Consider the following 18,370-nt stretch of genomic DNA (forward strand, 5'->3'; position numbering starts at 1 on the left):
TAATAATTATATCATTTTATTTATAAAAGTTATTATGAAGTGTGACCCTGCTCTTTTTCATACATACGCCATCAGTAATAAGAGCTCTGGTGAAAATAATAATTATAAAACACTGGCTTAAACCAGCCTCGGGTGGTTTGCTGGTCTTAACTGGTTCGATCTGGTCTAGCAGGTCTCCCAGCCTGCCAAGTTGGTGTTTAGCAGAGTGGTCAGATGGTCTTCAAGTCTTTTATTTATTCAAGACTTCATTGATTTTTATTTTAAATCAATGTTAAAGATAAAGTTAGAGTCTGCTAAACTTCAGGTGCAGTTCAGTAGTCTCTCAAGCTTTGATGGCCAAACAAAATCTGGATTTAAAGGGGTTTTGGGCACTGTTCAACTGGTCAGGTTGGGAGACTGACCTCCACCTGAGCACCAGCTTGGCCAAGATAAGAGACAAGCTTAAACCAGCTAAGACCAGCAACCCCTTTAGGCTGGTTTAGGATTTTTCCGTCCAGCAACTATTCTAGACTAACCCCCTGACCTCTGACCCCTCTCACCACCTGTATTTTTTAAAAAGAGCGGAATTGACAATGGGAAAATATATATTTTTTGTTCTAAAGAGAAACTGCAAACTAGGTACCGTGAGAAATAAATCAAAGAAATTTAACAGATGGAACCTGAAAGTTTTATGCGATCACTTTTATGGAAGAATATAAAGGAGATCTGTGTGTCACGGAGCCACTCTTCCTCATGTTTAAGTAATCCAAACAGAGCAATGCCATGACACAAAAACGGGATCTATGGGGGGAACAGAGGGAAAGAAACCAGAGAGAAAGAAAAGAAAGAGCAGCGAAGTACTTACTTCCCTGTTTATCCGAATCTACAGGGTCCAAAGTCGAAGAGGTGGGGAAGGGGGGTAGAAAAAGACAAGACAGACTCTAGTTAATGAGAGGCTGAAAAGAGCTAGAGGATTAACAGATCACAGACAGAAAGAGAGAGAATTAGAGGAAGAAAGAAAGAGAGACTTGTGTTAGCTGGCTAAGCTTCACGCCAGGGAAACACTTAAAATGGAGGCATACATTTTGGATGTGAAGGTGGGCAAATTCTTTGCAGACTAACCTTAAAGTGTGAAGTGTGCTATTTCTGTTCCTCAAGCGCCATCAAAAAGAATCGAAAAAATAATAATTGCTTTCGAAAAGGCTTCCTGAACTGCCATTGGTTGGACAGACTGATAGCCACGCCCCCAAACTCACTCCAGTGGTTGAATCAGTGTTGCTATGTGGGGCTGGTTGAAATGTTCAAACAACAGAATGTTTTTGAAATTGTCTTTCCACTTCTCAGGGAAATTAAACAAGTGGCTAGGCTTTTAGGCTAGGAAAGTATTTTAACATAGAAGAAAATACACACTTCTCCTTTAAATTGCTCATTTATTCTTGTGTAAGCTAGTTCCTTTATTGGGCTGATTCAAGAGATATTCAAAAGGAACGGACAGAAATGAAAAGGAGCAAACACATTAAACAACAGAGCTGCACTCACTTTAATATGTTCCCTAATAGCCTCTACTTACTGCCAGTTTACAAAAACACTAAAAAGAAGCATCCTTTCATTATAGGTCATTTGTTGACTTTTTTGTGCTTTTCTACTCAAGGCCAAAATAAAATGGAACAAAAAAAATAAATTCTTGTTAAATTGGCCTATGCCTTGTTTTGCTCCTGTATATTGGTGTATACTGAAACACTGGAATTCCAAGGTATTTCAAGATTAATTGATATTATGGCCAATAACAAAAAAACAAAATACCCCAAAATACAGTATATAATTACCATACATCTATGTGTCTTGACTCATGGCTATTCATTCTCTTCCAATTTCTTTCAAATCACTCAATGCTACACACACGTACAGCATTCCTTTCGGAATAAACAACATAACACAGTAAATCACTTCCTGTATCTAAGGTCCAGACAGTCAAGGTGAGGAAATCGTAAGGATTTAGAGTGAGTTTTGATCCAAAAACTTTTTAAATCTCTTTAAAGCGATAGTTCACCCAAAACTGAAAATGTATTCAATAGTCATAATTGTATTATTTTTTTAATTAATTTTTAAAAAAAAATCCCACAGAAGAGAGTTGTACAGGTTTGGAGAGGAAATTATAACAGAATTTCAGTTCAAGCTAATACGTGGAGAGGGTCCCATGAAGAGAGGGTGGTCATTTCCAACCTGGTGCATTCTGGGCCCTCTCTGAAAAGCAGGTTTAAAGAGGGCAATGTTTCAGCTGACCATCTGTGTCCACCTGCCTCTTTATTAAAGGGGAAACTGGACACAAAGTGACCCTAAAACACTTTGCCACACATGTTAGTAGGCTACGCTTCATATCTGACCACATTCTCTCCAAAATCTTTTGGGAGGTCAGATACACAAGGACAAAAATAACAAGCTACCAAGCCTAACCCACCACAAAGAGGACAGTTAGAGGCCTAAAAAGTTTTCTTATCAAAACTGATATGATGATATGCCACATATGGTGAGAGTGTCCACAGATATTCAATAAACTCCAGGGGAGCTACATAATAACAGAAACAGTGTGAATGTTTGCGAGTCTGGCTGAAGAGAGTAAGTGACTGCTGACTTACATCGATGTAATTGGCGTTGATATAGTCGGAGTTGGGATCACCGAGCAGCGGGTGCAATTTCACCCTGTGACGGTCATCTGAAACACACACACAATCACATGAGCTCACTTTGGGGTCAAGTCACTAAACAGCTGCATTACTTTTGTGCAGTAAACAAGTCTCCTTTCAATGCAAATTAGCTTTATTACAGGGAATTTGTTGGCATGTTAAAGCTGTTATCTGATTAACAAAGTTCCTTTAGTAAACTGGGTTCCTATAACCTCACAGATAGAATCTGCAATACCATACAAACTGAAAAATTATAAAGGCATTGCTCTTCAATCATATTTGTTATAAGCATGCAAAGACTGAAAAAATGGACTCACAACCCATCAGGGTATCGTTTCTTCCCTTAGTTTTATCCTTCTTCTTATTGATATCCCAGCCATCAAAGAAGCTCTACAAATAAATAATCAAATAAAAAGAAAGAGCGAGAAAGATCATTTCTGTTAGTAGTGAGAGATAATCACAGTATTCTTAGATTTTGTTTGAAATACATTTTATTAAAAGACAAATTGTGACATAAATAGCATTTAGACCAGAGAGACTGGATTGCTTTGCAACCCCCCAAAATTGTATTTTCTGATATTACATTAAGCTAAATTAAATATAATTCCACTTCCACAAAGGATAAATATGATTTCATGGTTCTGTTGAACATAAAAGGAGGTCATTTGCAAGAATTTTTATGTTAACACTTGATTAATTATGTGCAACTGCATATATTACTGAAAAGAGATGAAAATATTACATTACACAGTGGACAGCAGGTAAGGGAAAACGGAATGCTGAATCAGGCCGACCAAAACATTTCTAAATTAATTGATTTGCATCCTATCTAGTTTCAGTTTCTCAGATGCTCCCAAACCCTGACCATCAAATCTGGCATGCAATGAAATATAAATGTGAATAGAAGCAACATTTTTACATCAAACTAGGTTTACAAGGTGAAAGCACTTCATAGACTGCCAATTCTAGTGAAATAAAATGGGACAGAAATGTATATATATATATATATATATATATATATATATAATGTTTGGGAAAGTTACTTTTAAAAGTAATGCATTACAATATTGTTACTCCCTAAAAAAATAACTAATTTCATTACTAATGGCGCTTTTCCATTACCAGTACCAGCTCGACTCGACTCAGCTCGTCTCAGCTCAGCTCGGCTCGGCTCGCGTTTCGCTCCGTTTTCCATTGCATAGTACTTCCACAATAGTACCTGGTGGTCGTCATAGCGACGCGACACACACCCGCTACCCGCACACACAGGACAATGGAGGAAATCGAGTGTATGCTGTTTTACATAATATTAGTAAAGGGTATATCACGCAATCTCTGGCAAAACTATTTAAAAATGCCGGGGTTATTCAGGATACTCCGTCTGGCCCGTGCAATGATGGCGCAGTGAATAGTGACGATTCTCGCTGACCAATCAGCAGTCTCCCGTGTGTCACGTCACGTTTTAGTATCGCCTCAGCTCGCCTCGGCTCGCTTAGAACCTCGCCGGAGGTGATACGAAAAAAAGTACCTGGAAGCAGGTACTGGTACAACTTTTACACAGTGGAAAACCAAACAAAGGCGAGTCGAGTCGAGGTGAGGCGAGCCAAGGCGAGCTGGTACTGTGCAGTGGAAAAGCGCCATTAGTTACTTTTTATGAAAAGTAATGTACTACATTAATTTTGCGTTACTTTTTCTTTCCTGGGCTTGCTGTTTTTTTTTTTTTAAACCTTTTTTTGTTTTCAGACACCCAAATGGCTGTTCCCTCAAATAGTGGCCTATTTTTTAGTATGATATGTTAGCCTTACTGTTATCTATAAGCTAGAGTGCTCCAAAACAATGACAAAATTTAGAAGACCAAACCCAACATTGAAAATTAAAATCAGTTTGATGCCAGAATCCAACACCAGATTGACATTAATCTCCAACGTTGGACAGATGTTGTATTGTGGTTGAAAATTAAAATCGTGTTGACGTCAGAAACCAACATCAGTCGGGTTCTGACGCCAACCAAAATGCCACCAACATCATCCCCTGACTGACATTACTACTAACTTTCTACTCAAGGACCTTGACAGAATGGTAGTGGAGCAAAAAGTATGATATTAGTCTTTCAAATGAAGTGAAGTTAAAGTAAACCGTTTCCAGAAAAAAATATACTCAAGTAAAGTACAGATACTCAAAAAGTGTATAGTACAGTACTCAAGTAAATGTATTATACTGTCCACCTCTGCGTGTAATGCGTTACCTCAAACACTGTACACACACGTGTGTGTGTGATTCTTACACAATGACCTCAAAAAAGTACACGGAGAATGTCTTTGCATTACAAAAATGCCACTTGATATATTTTAAGGAAATATAACACAAGGACAATTAAGATTCACATTATAAAACAATACATATATTGTTGAAAATTAAGCCAAAAATATATATTAATTTTCTCCTAGTCCAAACACACCCCCAAACAACTTTTTTTTTTGCACTTTGCTTATAGGACAGACCTCTACTCTCTCTTTTCCACTCTATCTAAACTAAAGATCCTGTCAATAAGCACTGATCAATGGACTGTACTTGTGGTCCGCGGGGAAATAAAGCTTATGAAACCCAGCCGGTACATTTGTGTTCCCTCTCAAACTCTGTGTCTCTTCTTTTCCGCTTATGAAGCACAAAGACACTGACCTCAAACACACACACACACACACACACACAAACAGTGTCACTATGTCCAGGAGAGTGCGTATTGATTTTTGAGCTGAATCTGTTTCACACTGAGGGGAGAGTTTAATGAGTCCACAAGCTGAGCTCTAGAGAGCCAGGCCAGTGGCAGAGCTCTGATTGCGTGGAGGGATGTTTTGTCTCGTAGCTCTGTGGACAACAACAGTTAGAGGAGAGTCAACAGTCCACAAGAGTGTGACGGCGAGAGAAGATGCTCAAGCCGCATTCTGAGGAGAGAAAATTAGCTACGGAGGAAGGGATAGAGGGAGGACAAGAGATAGCAGTGTATGTGCTCTTTGTGCAGTAATGCTGAGGGGCTGTATGACCTCTACTTTCATCTCAATAACTGCTCCTCTGCTATAGTCCATGGGGGAGAGATGTGAACCTATCCGTGAAGAATGACTCAAACTTGCTTTTACATACCATTCTGAGGTTAGCTAAGCCACAGTTGTGCTATGTAATGTATAATGCATCAAGGTTCTTTGTGAACTGCTCATTTACAACATATACTCATCACTTTATGCCAGTTTTGTTTTGGTTAGCTAAAAATAACAATTAAAAATTGTGTTTGGTAATTGTAATAAAATAAAATGGAGATATTACATGAAAAACAAGTAACTTAAATATGTTAAAGTAGAATACAAATGTATTAATTAATTAAAGCTATATAGAAATACAATATAAAAAACTGATAAAAATTACAAAAGCACATAACAAAATTACTTAAAATAAAATAAAACTGAAAATATACAAATAAAAGCTAATTCAAATCATAAATAGATTCGATGAAGGGGTTTGTTTTTAAAGGCCTGCAGATGGTGAGTTCTGGAGGCTGGAGATCTCCGACAGCTCCCTCCACTAAGAAAATGGCAGCGCCAAGATAGACCGCACTGTAAGCAAGACTAAAGCCCGAGCATATTTAAATAAATCAGAAAACCTGTAGTGGCAGCTGTGAAAGATTTATATGATTCTGAAAGAAACCTCTTGCTCAACCGTTTTCAAACATATGCTATCAAAGCCTAACTAGCCAGAAAGATGTGGTGGTTTCCTCTGAAATAAAACTCGATTTAAGCATTTTTTTTAAACAACAGGTACACTAAAAAGAACAGTTACTCCAATAACTCAATATTTTAAATCAATGATTGTAAAGATACTTCTGGGAAGGTGTCCTATAAATGAAATGCAACTATTATTATTGATGATAATAGTATTATTAATAATAATATTCTTAAACTTATTGTTAAACAGTCTAAACCTTGGCACGTCGACAGACCATTCATGAACAGACGGATTTATACTGCACATAAAATTAAATCATAAAATGAAAAAAAATAAAATAATAAAAGACAACACAACACAAAACCTACCTCATACTCCTGTTTAAAGCCGTAACCTTCTGCGGTTTTCATCTGGTTGATGTGTTGTAGGAGGTCAGCAACACGCACTGCCGGGTGAAGCTGACCCGTGTGATAGGGCGATCCCTTACGGCCACACTGACGCCTAGGCGACCCACCCAGCAGACTGCTGGACTCATTCATGGAGCTCCGTGGATCACCTTGGTGAAAATCAACAAGCACACACACCAAATGTTTGCACACTATTGTTCATAAAGTATAAACATATACAATAAACACAGCATAGGAACAGCTGCACCTGAAGTAAGCAGCTCAAGTATCTCAGAAAAGTTTCATTAAATAACCAATAAACATTTTATTTTAAAAAAAAAAGAACAAAACTCCAAACAAGTATAATAGGGTTAATGTGAGAATTATCATCCCCTTATGGCACTTCATCTTCTGTGTTTATAATTGGTATTCATAAATATGATCAGGGAGCAATTATGAATTCATGACTAGGGCTGTGTATTCAAATAAATTAGCAGTCTGCTACTCATTTCTCAACGGATATAGGAAAGAAGAAACCCAGACAGTATATTCCACGCAGTAGACACTTTAAATGTAGCAAGACAGCTCTGAGACATGCCATTAAAACTTCATTTTGATCAAGAGATCTCTCTCTTTGAGACATCAACTATTCAGTGTCTGCAGAGTCAGATACCTTTGAATTGGATATTATTAGCGTTTCTCTTGTTTTTGCCCGCTCACATTGAAATCCTCGACCATGATGCCTTTAAGGATAAGCTTCTGGTGCAGATCTGAGTCCATTTGCCTCTTATAAACTGATTGTGTGTGTGTGTTTTTTTAAAGTATACTATTTGTTCTCTCCCTCTCCCACTGGTTTCCATGGATTATGTTTATATTAGGATTTATAGTCTTATGTCAAGGGAGACTGGGTGTTATATTAAGACGTGGACAGCACTACATCTCATATTTAAGAGCAGTGAAAGATTGAGCGATTACGGAAGGACGGCGGCTTTGATGAAGCTTTCACACTGACTACAAATGAGGACAAATTAACAGGAGCTTACCTAGTCCCTGAGCCTCACTTTAACTGTGTACGTGACTGAAAGTCTCTAACCATTCATTTGTGCTCTTTGCCGTAAATGTCTGGTACTCTCGCTTTTAGCACATTGTGAGTGTGAGAGGGGAAAATTTATTTTTTTCTAGAAAAAGAACAGTTAGAGTTCTAGAACAGTACACATATTTGTTTATATCCATTTTCTGTGAAAGTTTTAGTTGCAACTAGTTTTTCTTCATCAGTTTAATCACAAATTAAGAGTTTGGATTAAGTCTAATGAATTTTATGGAATAGTTTCCCCCAAAAAATATTAATTCTGTCATCATTTACACACCTTCGTGATAATCCAAGAGCATGATCATTCAAAACAGTTTTGTGAACTGAATCAACTGATTCACTAAAAAAGATTTGACTTAGGAGAACAATTTATCAAAACTTGATATCAATACTTAACTCATTTTCAGTGAAAATGACTAAATGTATGACTGTTGCTCACACAAAGCAATGGCTTCAGAGGACTTTAATCATACTTGTATTGTTCCAGGTGTCATTTTGGAGCTTGACAGCTTCAGTCCTCATTCAATTTTCTTTAAAGTGATATTCTTTAAAAATTCTCCTTTCATGTTTTAAGAAAGAAAGAAAGTCAAACGTGTTTGGAACAACATGAGGGTGAGTAAAAGATGACAGAAATGTCATTTTAGGGGTGAATTTCCTTCAACACTTTATAGCTTAAGTTTAAGACCTACTTGAGTTCCCATCATACAATGCGTCATTTATCAGTTATATGGTTAACTGTTTGCAGTTTTCATTTATGAGTATTATCTCTGTAGTCATTGTTTCGGTTGATGTAATGCAATGTGCAAGTTCCTTTAACTGGAATGAATAAGTTCAAGCAAACAAAAACAAGTGTATGCAACTTGTTTTTTTTTTTCAGGCATTGCTTCATAAAGAAAGCAGATTATACATAGTTTAATCAACTTTCTGCTCACTGAACAATTCTGAATTAATCTACTTTTACACAGGGAGCTCAAATGATAAAACCCCTTTTTAAGGCACAAATTAAATTTAAAGGAATATAGTTTACCCTTAAATGAAAACTGAATTGTCATCAATTATTCATTCTCATGTCCTTCCAAACGCACAAGATTTCTAATTATAAAACGTTCATAAAATATTTGTAAAAAAAATCATATGAACCGAATGGTTTAATCTATATGATGAACAGATTTAATTTAGGTTTTATTCACATGTAAGCTACATCCTTTCCACTTGATTTATATGGATACATTTTACAATGTTTTTATGAATGATTTGAACCGAGATTTGGATGAATAGACTTTCAATTGAGGGACAGACATCTCTCAGATTTCATAAAAATATATATTTAATTGTGTTTTGAGGATGAACAAAAGTTTATTGGGTTTGGAACCAATGTCTTTTTCTCATTGAACTCAAAGGGAGAACAGTTGCTCTTTGTGTTTAGTGAATTTTTTTCTTCTTCTGTGTGTGTGTGTGTGTCGTGTCAGGTCTTACTGCGAGTGCTGCACGTATGGGTGTCCATAAATGACAAGGCCATCCTCTCGTCCTCCTGCAGAGTGCTCTGATCAGTGAAACTGCGCTCCATGGAGCCCATCATATTACTCTTCTCCTGCCTGTACGTAATGGGGGTCTTATTCATGTTCACCGGCTTCCTACTGAGGAGACAGAGAAGAGGGCGAGGAGAGAAGAAGAAGGGGGGGGGGGTAGAGATATGGAACGTGAAGGAAACGAGAGAGAGATGAGGCGAGTTAGGGGAGTTGGTGAGAGAGAAAGAGAAGATCATCACTCTGCTGCCGCCCCCCCCTCTCCAAAAAGCACACAAAAAAAGCCATGAGAAATGATGATGTGCAATGGAGAAGAAGCCACTTACGGATAATAAGAGTATGAGTAGTAATCCCTTCTGGAGAGAGAGGAGAAAAAAAATAGAAGAAGAGAAGAAAGGGGGAAAAAAGAGAACAAGAAGAAGAAGGGACATGAGATGCAAGCACTGGCAGAGCTCTGATTAGAGTGAAAAATGGCAAGCCGTCAGCAGCTTGCATTTGCCACGCGAGTAATGGGACGCATGCAGATATGCACAAAACCTCAGCCAGAGCGGGAAATGGCGGCCTAATCAAATATGTCTTCTTGTTGCTTTTAACGAGTCTAACAAAGAGGCCTGCTGAGAGGGACTTTTATATGCGCTCTCAGCAATGGAGACTTCACTGCGGTTCGGCGGCACAATCTAACCCAATATCCGCTAAATTGTCCAATGAAACGCTTGGAGAACACTTCCATCTGCATTCGTATTACAAACATTCTTCAACTCCATTTTGGGGTGCATTTGGATTAAATGGCTTAAAATGTTCTGTCTTACACAAAGGCCCGGTATCTCTCTTTCCATTTCAGTGGGAAGGACTCCCATCACTAACTGAAGTAGGTGCGTTACTGTGACACTTTATCTCCGGCTAAATGGCTGAGCTGAGGGTTTGCTGCACTCAAACGTTTAGCTTACATAAACGTTTCTTTTCCCCCCCAGAAGTCAGAGATTGAAGAAAGAGAGGCCGAGGAGGTATGTTCTGATCTTTTTTCATGTAAAAGATAAATAAAATGCTCAAATGCAAACAAATTAGCCATCACATTTGAAATACCACATTAAACTATAGCCAAAGGTGGTCAATATGGTTTGTTTCGGGCAGCTGGTTAAAAGATGGATCCCCTCCAGCTTAACCAATGTGGTCTAGCATACTTAAACTACCGGTAGCAAGTTTGGAATAATTACGTTTTTTTTTTTTTTTAAATGTTGTTGGAAGAAATCTCTTACTCTTATGCTAACAGAGATACAGTAAAAACAGTAATAGTGGGAAATATTAACTGAAAATAACTAGTTATCTATTCTCATATATTTTATAATTTAGCTTTGCCATTATAGGAACACAGTAAATCACATTTTAAAATATATTAAAATACAATAAAATATAAATTCCAAGCGTTTGACCAGTAGTGTAAACATGTTGATGAAGAGGGTCCACCAGGTTGACCACTTAAAGTCCCACTCCGATCATATTTTGAGCTATTTTTAAACATTCCTAGTGGTCTTTAAATTATGATTATGCCATTTTTAGCCAAAATCTCAAAACCTGTGCCGTTTTCTGGGACTTCGCTTCAGCAGAGCGGCAGTAGCTCATTAGCAATTCGCCTCTGGGTTGTGGGCGGAGCCGTTGGCACGGAGAAGCATTACAGTATTATATATACACGTTAATTATTATTATCCGAAGTTAATCAAAGTTATCACCGATCACCGATCATTATTTCACTTCGAGACGTCGCGGTAAAAAACAGCTCGACTTCGTCTCAATATTTCATCCCTCCCACAGTGATCAATCAGGACATATTTAGTATCAGTGGATTGCTCGGAATTTCGGGATTATTATGATGCTAATGTCACCGCTATATCTGAAAAAATGACTGACTCTCTCACGAGTGATGGGCTTGACACACGAGAGGACAAACGACTGCGACAGGCGAAACTCGTCGCCACCCGGCGTGTGCAAGTCTAATTTCACATGCACGAATGTCGCCTGTTGCTTGGCTGGAGGAGGCTGGCTGCCCTCTCTCTTTATGTAATGATGTAATTACTGACGGGATCAGTCTGCTCTCCAAACTTTAGTTTTGACGATTGATAGACGGTGAAAAGTGACTTATTTGTGACAGTATGTGTTCCAATTTGAGTACGAGCTCGTGGCCCCGCCCAGTGGAGTTACTACGTCATAACTCCAGTCTATTTTAAACGGCATTTTAGCGTCTGCTACTGATTCACAGACATTTGAATGTAGAAATACTCAGAAATACAACTTTGAGCTTATTTTTCTCAAGATATGTCCTCTAACATCAGAAAAATGCCACAAGAACATGTTAACACCTAGAAAAACATGATTTTCATCGGAGTGGGTCTTTAAATCAGCAAGCAATGCATCATATTGTTTTTTGTTGAGATTAGAGATTGTTTTTTAGAACACTATTTTTAGACGAAATAGTAAAGTATATTTCATTTAATACATTTTATAATTATAATAACAAAAACAACAACAAAAAGAATACTTAATTATTATTATTATTATTAGTCTCACCCCTGGTTTCACAGACTAGGCTTAAACCTAGTCTCAGACTAAAATGCATCTTTGAGCTGTTTTAACTGAAAGCACTGATACTGTATATTTTAAAATATGTCAGTGCCAATGTTCTGTCTCAAGATGCACACAAGTAATGTTTTTTTTTTCTTTCAACGGCATGTTTATAAAAGCTACTTAAATGCCGTAATTGAACTAAGGTCTAATCCTGGTTTAATCTAAGCCCTGTCTGTGAAACCAGGCTATCATTTTACTATTAGTTTAACATTTTAAGAGATGTACTGTAGAACACTATTTCTTTAGACAAAATATTATATTATATATTTATATAATATTTTCTTAAATAAGTAAATTGGACATACAAATAATGATCTGCTTATCGTGCAAGACTAAACAGCAATAAACCATCTAAAACTGACATAACAGACTAATGTCTAAAATAGCAGCCTCGAGGCAATCACTATTCATGCATGTGAGAAATTTATATGAAACACAGAATGTGAATGGTCTTTATCGGTTGCTGAGGATGAATCTATGAGATGACCATTGCGTAGATTCATCTCCAGTGATTGAGGAACGAGAGGCCCGTGTTTCTCATTTGCCACGGGATCTGATGACCTTTTGAGAACCGTGGGCTAATTATCTCTGAAAGCACACTTTTTCCATCCCAATTACGGGCTCATTTCTGGTTCAGGGCGGCAGCGGGCAGGGCTAATTAAGTGAGTAATTGAATTGCATTTCTCTTTAATTAAATATTTCACACTCAGATAATCTCAGAAGATGAAAACCCCTGGCAATCTCTCCACCGATGCACGTGAGAACGCAGGGGAGAACACCTGGGTGCCCTTTGACTGAGCCGAATAATCGAAGTCATAAACTGGAATGGGTAGCTTTAAGTTAGTCATAGCTGAACGCACAATAGCCTGGTATCTAAGGAACAGAATTAAGTCTCATTTAAATGGCACCTTCACAAGAAATATTTTAAAATAGCCCACAGGCTTATAACTGTCAGCGTCTATAACATAAAGGCATAGGAACATTTGAAGTATTTCTTTGTTTTGCAACACATACAGTACAGTGACGACACCATATATGGTCCCACTTTATATTAAGTGGCCCTAATACCTGTGAACTTACATGGTAACTACATATGTACATAGTATGTAACTACAGTGTAAGTACACATTGGTACATAGTATCTACAGCTGTAACATTTGCGTAACTACACATATGTAACAACCCTCAGAATGGTATGTGTAAGTACAAATGTGTAACAGGACATTGGTAACAACATTTTTTCACTTCAGTAAGTACACATGTGTAACAGTAATTATGTAATACATTTTGTAACAACAATATGTAGCCTATTTGTTGTTCCACTTCCACATGCAGTTTTAGATACTGCAGTTACCAGTTGGAATACATATGACTGGCAGGACTAATGTTGAATTACAACTAAAGTTTCACCTTGTGATACCAGTGTTACATGGTAACTCCTCAGGAACTGTCCACTTAATATAAAGTGTAATTGTTAAGGTAATTGTTGTGTACATCAACTGGTAACTGCAGTATCTAAGACTGCATGTGGAAGTGGAACAACAAATAGGCTACATGTTGTTGTTACAAAATGTAGTTACATAATTCCTGTTACACTGAAAAAAAGTGTTGTTACCAATGTCCTGTTACACATTTGTACTTACACATACCATTACGTGGGTTGTTACATATGTGTAGTTACACTAATAATACAGTTGTAGATACTATGTACCAATGTGTACTTACACTGTAGTTACATACTATGTACACATGTAGTTACCATGTAAGATCACAGGTATTAGGGCCACTTAATATAAAGTGGGACCAAATATATATATACAGTATATATATATATATTTTTTTTTATCGAAAGATCATTTAAAAACATAAATGAAAATATATACACTATCGTTCAAAAGTTTGGGGTATTAATGTTTTTGAAAGAAGTCTTTCATGCTCACCAAAGCTGCATTTATTTGATCAGAATACAGTAAAAACAGTAATATTGTGAAAAGTTATTACAATTTACAATGATTAAAAAATTATTACTATTGTGACTCAGGATTTTTGGATGAATAGAAAGTTCAAAAGAACAGAACAAAAGTTTTAATTTCAATTATAAACCTTTTGTAATTGTGTTATGTCTTTACTATCACTTTTGATCGATTTCATGCATCTTTGCTGAATAAAAGCATTCATTTCTTTTGAAAACCCCCAAAATTTTGAATGAAACTTTTAAATTATTTTATGTTTTATGAAACCAAATGCAATGACAATGAAATTGCATGTGATATTGTGACTTAAATGTACAAATACGTTTTGCATTACAGCATGCTTTGGCTCTCACATGTTCATCCTGACCAGTAGAACTCACCCTTTTTTAATGATTATGATAATGGCCCCCAGTAGCAGTATCAGGACCACCAGCCCACCAGCACACACTCCTAGGATGAGCCCCATCTCCTCTGAGCGCTGAGTGACCTCAAGAGCTCGCTGATGGTCTTTACAGGCGGCTAAAGAACACACACACACATAACTTTTGAGGACACCAGCAATAATTGACATACATATAAACCAGCATGAATTAACATATTAACCAGCAAAGAAATCAAAAACAAACATTCAAAGGAAAGACATTCAAATGAGGCCTGAAGGAAAATAACAGTTTATACTGCACCAGATTAAGATGTTCACACTGATCACATCTATGTTAATCATGATCCATTCACACAATAACTATAACAATATCTATAAAGTTTTAATAATGCTATAATAATTGGGCAGTCCACACCACTACTAAAACAGAGGAACAATATAATTGGAATCACTTTCAGAATGATTTTTCCAGCTGATGAAAGATACAAACACTGGCAGCCAATCAGAATCCACCCAACTTTAAACGGCTCGAGCATTTAAAGTGGCAGACGGCACAGAACTGCAGTGAACTCTTCTAAAAAAAAAACAATGTTATCATGTGTTGGCTGGATGCTATAGTTGTCATTATCGTTAATAGTTCCTAGTGTGACTTAGCTAACAGGGCTAACAAGTTGTCAGCTGACACCAACAAGACAGTGACGGAGTGAAGACAGAAAAACGAGATGTGTCGAGCTAATGGATGGCGCGGCATTGACATCAGTACAGCTCTTGAACCAACTTTTACCAAGATAGAAACCATGTAATACAGAAAAGCTGATTTTAGCTGGATTCTTCTAAACAGATATTAAAAGTGAAAAACCAAAAACAAGAGACCTATGGCCATCCACTGACAGAAAGTTGTGGAAAAGCAATCTGAATTTAGGCCTGAGACAAAACCCAAAATGCAGTCATGAGCCATGGTGAAAGAAATAAAAGATCTCTGGCAATTCTGAGGGCTCCTTCTGTCTCTCATCATGAGATGTTTCTCTACTGTACCACGCAGATTGCACGCCTCTTCTGTGGCGCGAGGACCAACTGCACCCGGTCAGCTATTTATCCCAGGCACCTGTCTCCATTGACAGCGTGTGGGCAGGGGTCATTTCACAATTGGAGGCTCCTGGGGAAAGCATGACTCTCTGTCACACCAGAAAATGAGATCGTGTGATCCAAGAGAGAGCAAAGAGAAAGTGTGCATATGCAGCGGAGCCTGAGGCAAATCGCCCTGACCTGGACACGCAGCAGCTGGGCTATTTATACTGTTTTCACACACTCATGCTTGTACGGGAATGTTGTGCATGTTTTTGTGGGGTTTTATGTGCTGTTGAGAATGTGTGAACATTAATGGAATTCAGTATTGTCTGCTGTTTTCACAAAAACATCACATTTAAGTGCAATAGTTACACGCTTTTCCAAATGAGGTTGTGTGCCACATCCAAATCATAATAAAACATATATAAATGATATGTGACAGAATTCAAATATATACTTAATAATCTTCCTTGGACCAAAAAAGCTATTTCATTGGCTAACAGAACTACTACGCTGAAATTATATACTACTGTTTAATATATATTTTGTCTTAATTGAAATTTAAATAAAACTGAAATGTTTTTATTGTTAAAAAAAAAAACTATTAAAAACTTTTCGTTAATTATAAATATCACATGTAAATAAAATTAATCAGAAAAGTTGCCTAGGCAATTAACAGAAATATGTTAAAGTTGAAGAACAAAAATGACTAAAAAGAAAACTGAAATAAAAATAAATTAAAGCTAAATACAAATATTTTAAAAATAATACAAATAATAAAAGCTAATTATAAATATTAATAAACAATACAATAGTATTTAAATAATATTAAAATAACACTTGAAAACGTGCAAGCTATATAATTAGCCCGATAACCTGGCTTGCTGCTCACAGGCTAACCTGCCTATCTAAGCGTCTTAGCAAAAGGCTAACAAGAAAATACTTTTGATTCATTCGAACAAAATATAGGTATAATAGGCTTTTTCTGATGATAAAAAATCTGATATTTTCTGTCTCTTTACTCTCATCTATGCCATTAAAAAATAACATTTTGGCTTCATGTCATACGGCAACAGTAAAAAGAATTATGCGAGACACATTAAGATGCAAAAGTATAATTTACAATCAAGTGGTCCATGAAATATATCAAGCAGACATTTTCCTCGAGGCAGACTTTCAGCTCTTACACTATTTATTTAATTGGCAGAGGCATGCAGGTCTGTTGCCACATCAATTTACGACTAATGGCAAAAAAAAAAGAACGAAAGATACACTCACAAGCAAACAACCTGTGACATAATCCAACCTCCCCTTCCTCTGCAAATGACAAGAAACTGAGTGTAATTTCCAACCACACTGAAGCTATTTCAACTAATAGCGGGTTGCTTGCCAATGGGGCCATGTCTCCTTAGTCAAATCACAGTGGGAGTCCTACTGTACGTCTTGTTGAAGAGGGACTAGAGATCTTCCTAGTGCTAGAAGCCTGGTGTTAGCGCTTCCTTAAGGTCTCAGTGGCCTGAAAGCTACAGGGCTCTATGAAAAAGAGAGTGAGCTGAGGCCCGAGGAAAAAGGTCTGCTTTAGGGCTCTCCATGCAAGGCCAAGGCTAAAAATAAATCATAAGCATGTGGAGGGATGTGGGGCGGCAAGAAAAAGAATTTGCCATGGCGTTCTCTGCTCCCTCAAATGCCAAAGGCAGTTTCAAAACTTCCCCATCTTTCTGCGACAACGGTTCACTCAGTGTTGGGAAGAAATGCTTCTGAAAACTGAGGAGCTTTGTTTTTTACTTTTTTTCTGTTGAGTTACAGAATGGCATTGGATTGAGCACATACTACAACAACAACAACAACAAAAGTCATTATATCCCTCATGTGGTTCCAAACCTGCGCCGGTTTGATTATTCAGTGGAAAACAAAAGGAGAAATTCTAAAGATGGTGATGTTCGTTTTAATTACAATGAATCGTTTACTCAAAAGATCCACATCAAAAGAAAGATTCACTCAATATTTTCAGTGAATAACGACTTCAATTTCCGTCTGTTCCTCCCAAAATGCTATTGTATGACTTCAGAAGACTTGTTATACAACGAGTGTGGCGTATAGTTGTATGGACTACTTCTACGATAACTTTATGGTACTTCTGAGTTTTTGAAGCTTAAGAGCCTCAGTCTGCCTTCTTCGTAACAGCATGGAGAGAAAAAAAGTGACCAGCATAATTCCACTTAACATTTCTTTTAGAAAGTCATGCAGGTTTGTAACGATATAAGGGATGACAGATGACAGATTTTTCAAAGTGCTTGGAAGGAGAAGAGTTTATTTAAAGAAGTGTAATTCTAGACCATTCCTACCCTTTCAATCCAATGCAACTTTCTATGTGATAGACTTTATACATCTTAAGACAACAGAGACTATACTTTCACAACCCCCCCACGGAGACCCCCACATTACTCTACACTTGAGAAGTCAGACTCCCACAGGAACCTTTTGAAAAGAGCACAACCATGAATTATCTTAGAAGAAACTATCTTTTTTATAGAGTATAGTGCTTTTGGTGCATATCTTCACAGACACAGGCACAGATTTGTATCTAAGGCACCAATACAGTGTGTGTCTGTATCAGACTGATAACAATATTAAATATACATATACTTCAGATGTCAGCAGTAAAGGGATCTGATCTAGATTTCTTACATCTACAATTAAATGGCTCTAAAAACGGCTAAAAAACTAAATTATTTTCTAAAAATGGCGAGACGGTGAAATGTAAATAACAAATAATGAAAAAATATTTAAGTGAAAAAAGCAGAAATCAACGATTTGTAAATACTTTTTAAACTACAATTAAAATTAAATAAAGATAATATTTTATATAATGTTATCAATATTTTCTTTTTACCCACCCCCCACCCATTTTTATATTTTTGTCTTGGGACAAGAAACAATATCTTAGCA

The 18,370-nt window shown here is 37.0% G+C and overlaps 1 protein-coding gene across 9 annotated transcripts in view; it reads right to left on the reverse strand.

Moving 5' to 3' along the window:
* The window catches only part of ptprub (protein tyrosine phosphatase receptor type Ub), a 215,085-nt gene that overhangs the window by 27,532 nt on the left and 169,183 nt on the right, over nucleotides 1-18,370 (reverse strand). For 3 of the 9 annotated variants that reach the window (XM_079625165.1, XM_079625164.1, XM_079625162.1), the window contains exons 14-19: nucleotides 14,352-14,490; nucleotides 9,706-9,735; nucleotides 9,330-9,490; nucleotides 6,746-6,933; nucleotides 2,981-3,053; nucleotides 2,616-2,692 (exon numbers count right to left, since the gene is read on the reverse strand). In XM_079625165.1, coding sequence (XP_079481291.1) covers nucleotides 2,616-2,692; nucleotides 2,981-3,053; nucleotides 6,746-6,933; nucleotides 9,330-9,490; nucleotides 9,706-9,735; nucleotides 14,352-14,490 — 668 coding nt within the window. The remainder of the gene's footprint in view (nucleotides 1-2,615; nucleotides 2,693-2,980; nucleotides 3,054-6,745; nucleotides 6,934-9,329; nucleotides 9,491-9,705; nucleotides 9,736-14,351; nucleotides 14,491-18,370) is intronic. The other 6 variants (XM_079625169.1, XM_079625170.1, XM_079625167.1 and 3 more) reach the window with 3 other exon arrangements.

The sequence above is a fragment of the Phoxinus phoxinus genome (assembly GCF_949152265.1).
Source record: "Phoxinus phoxinus genome assembly, chromosome: 10".
Taxonomy (NCBI): Eukaryota; Metazoa; Chordata; class Actinopteri; order Cypriniformes; family Leuciscidae; genus Phoxinus; species Phoxinus phoxinus.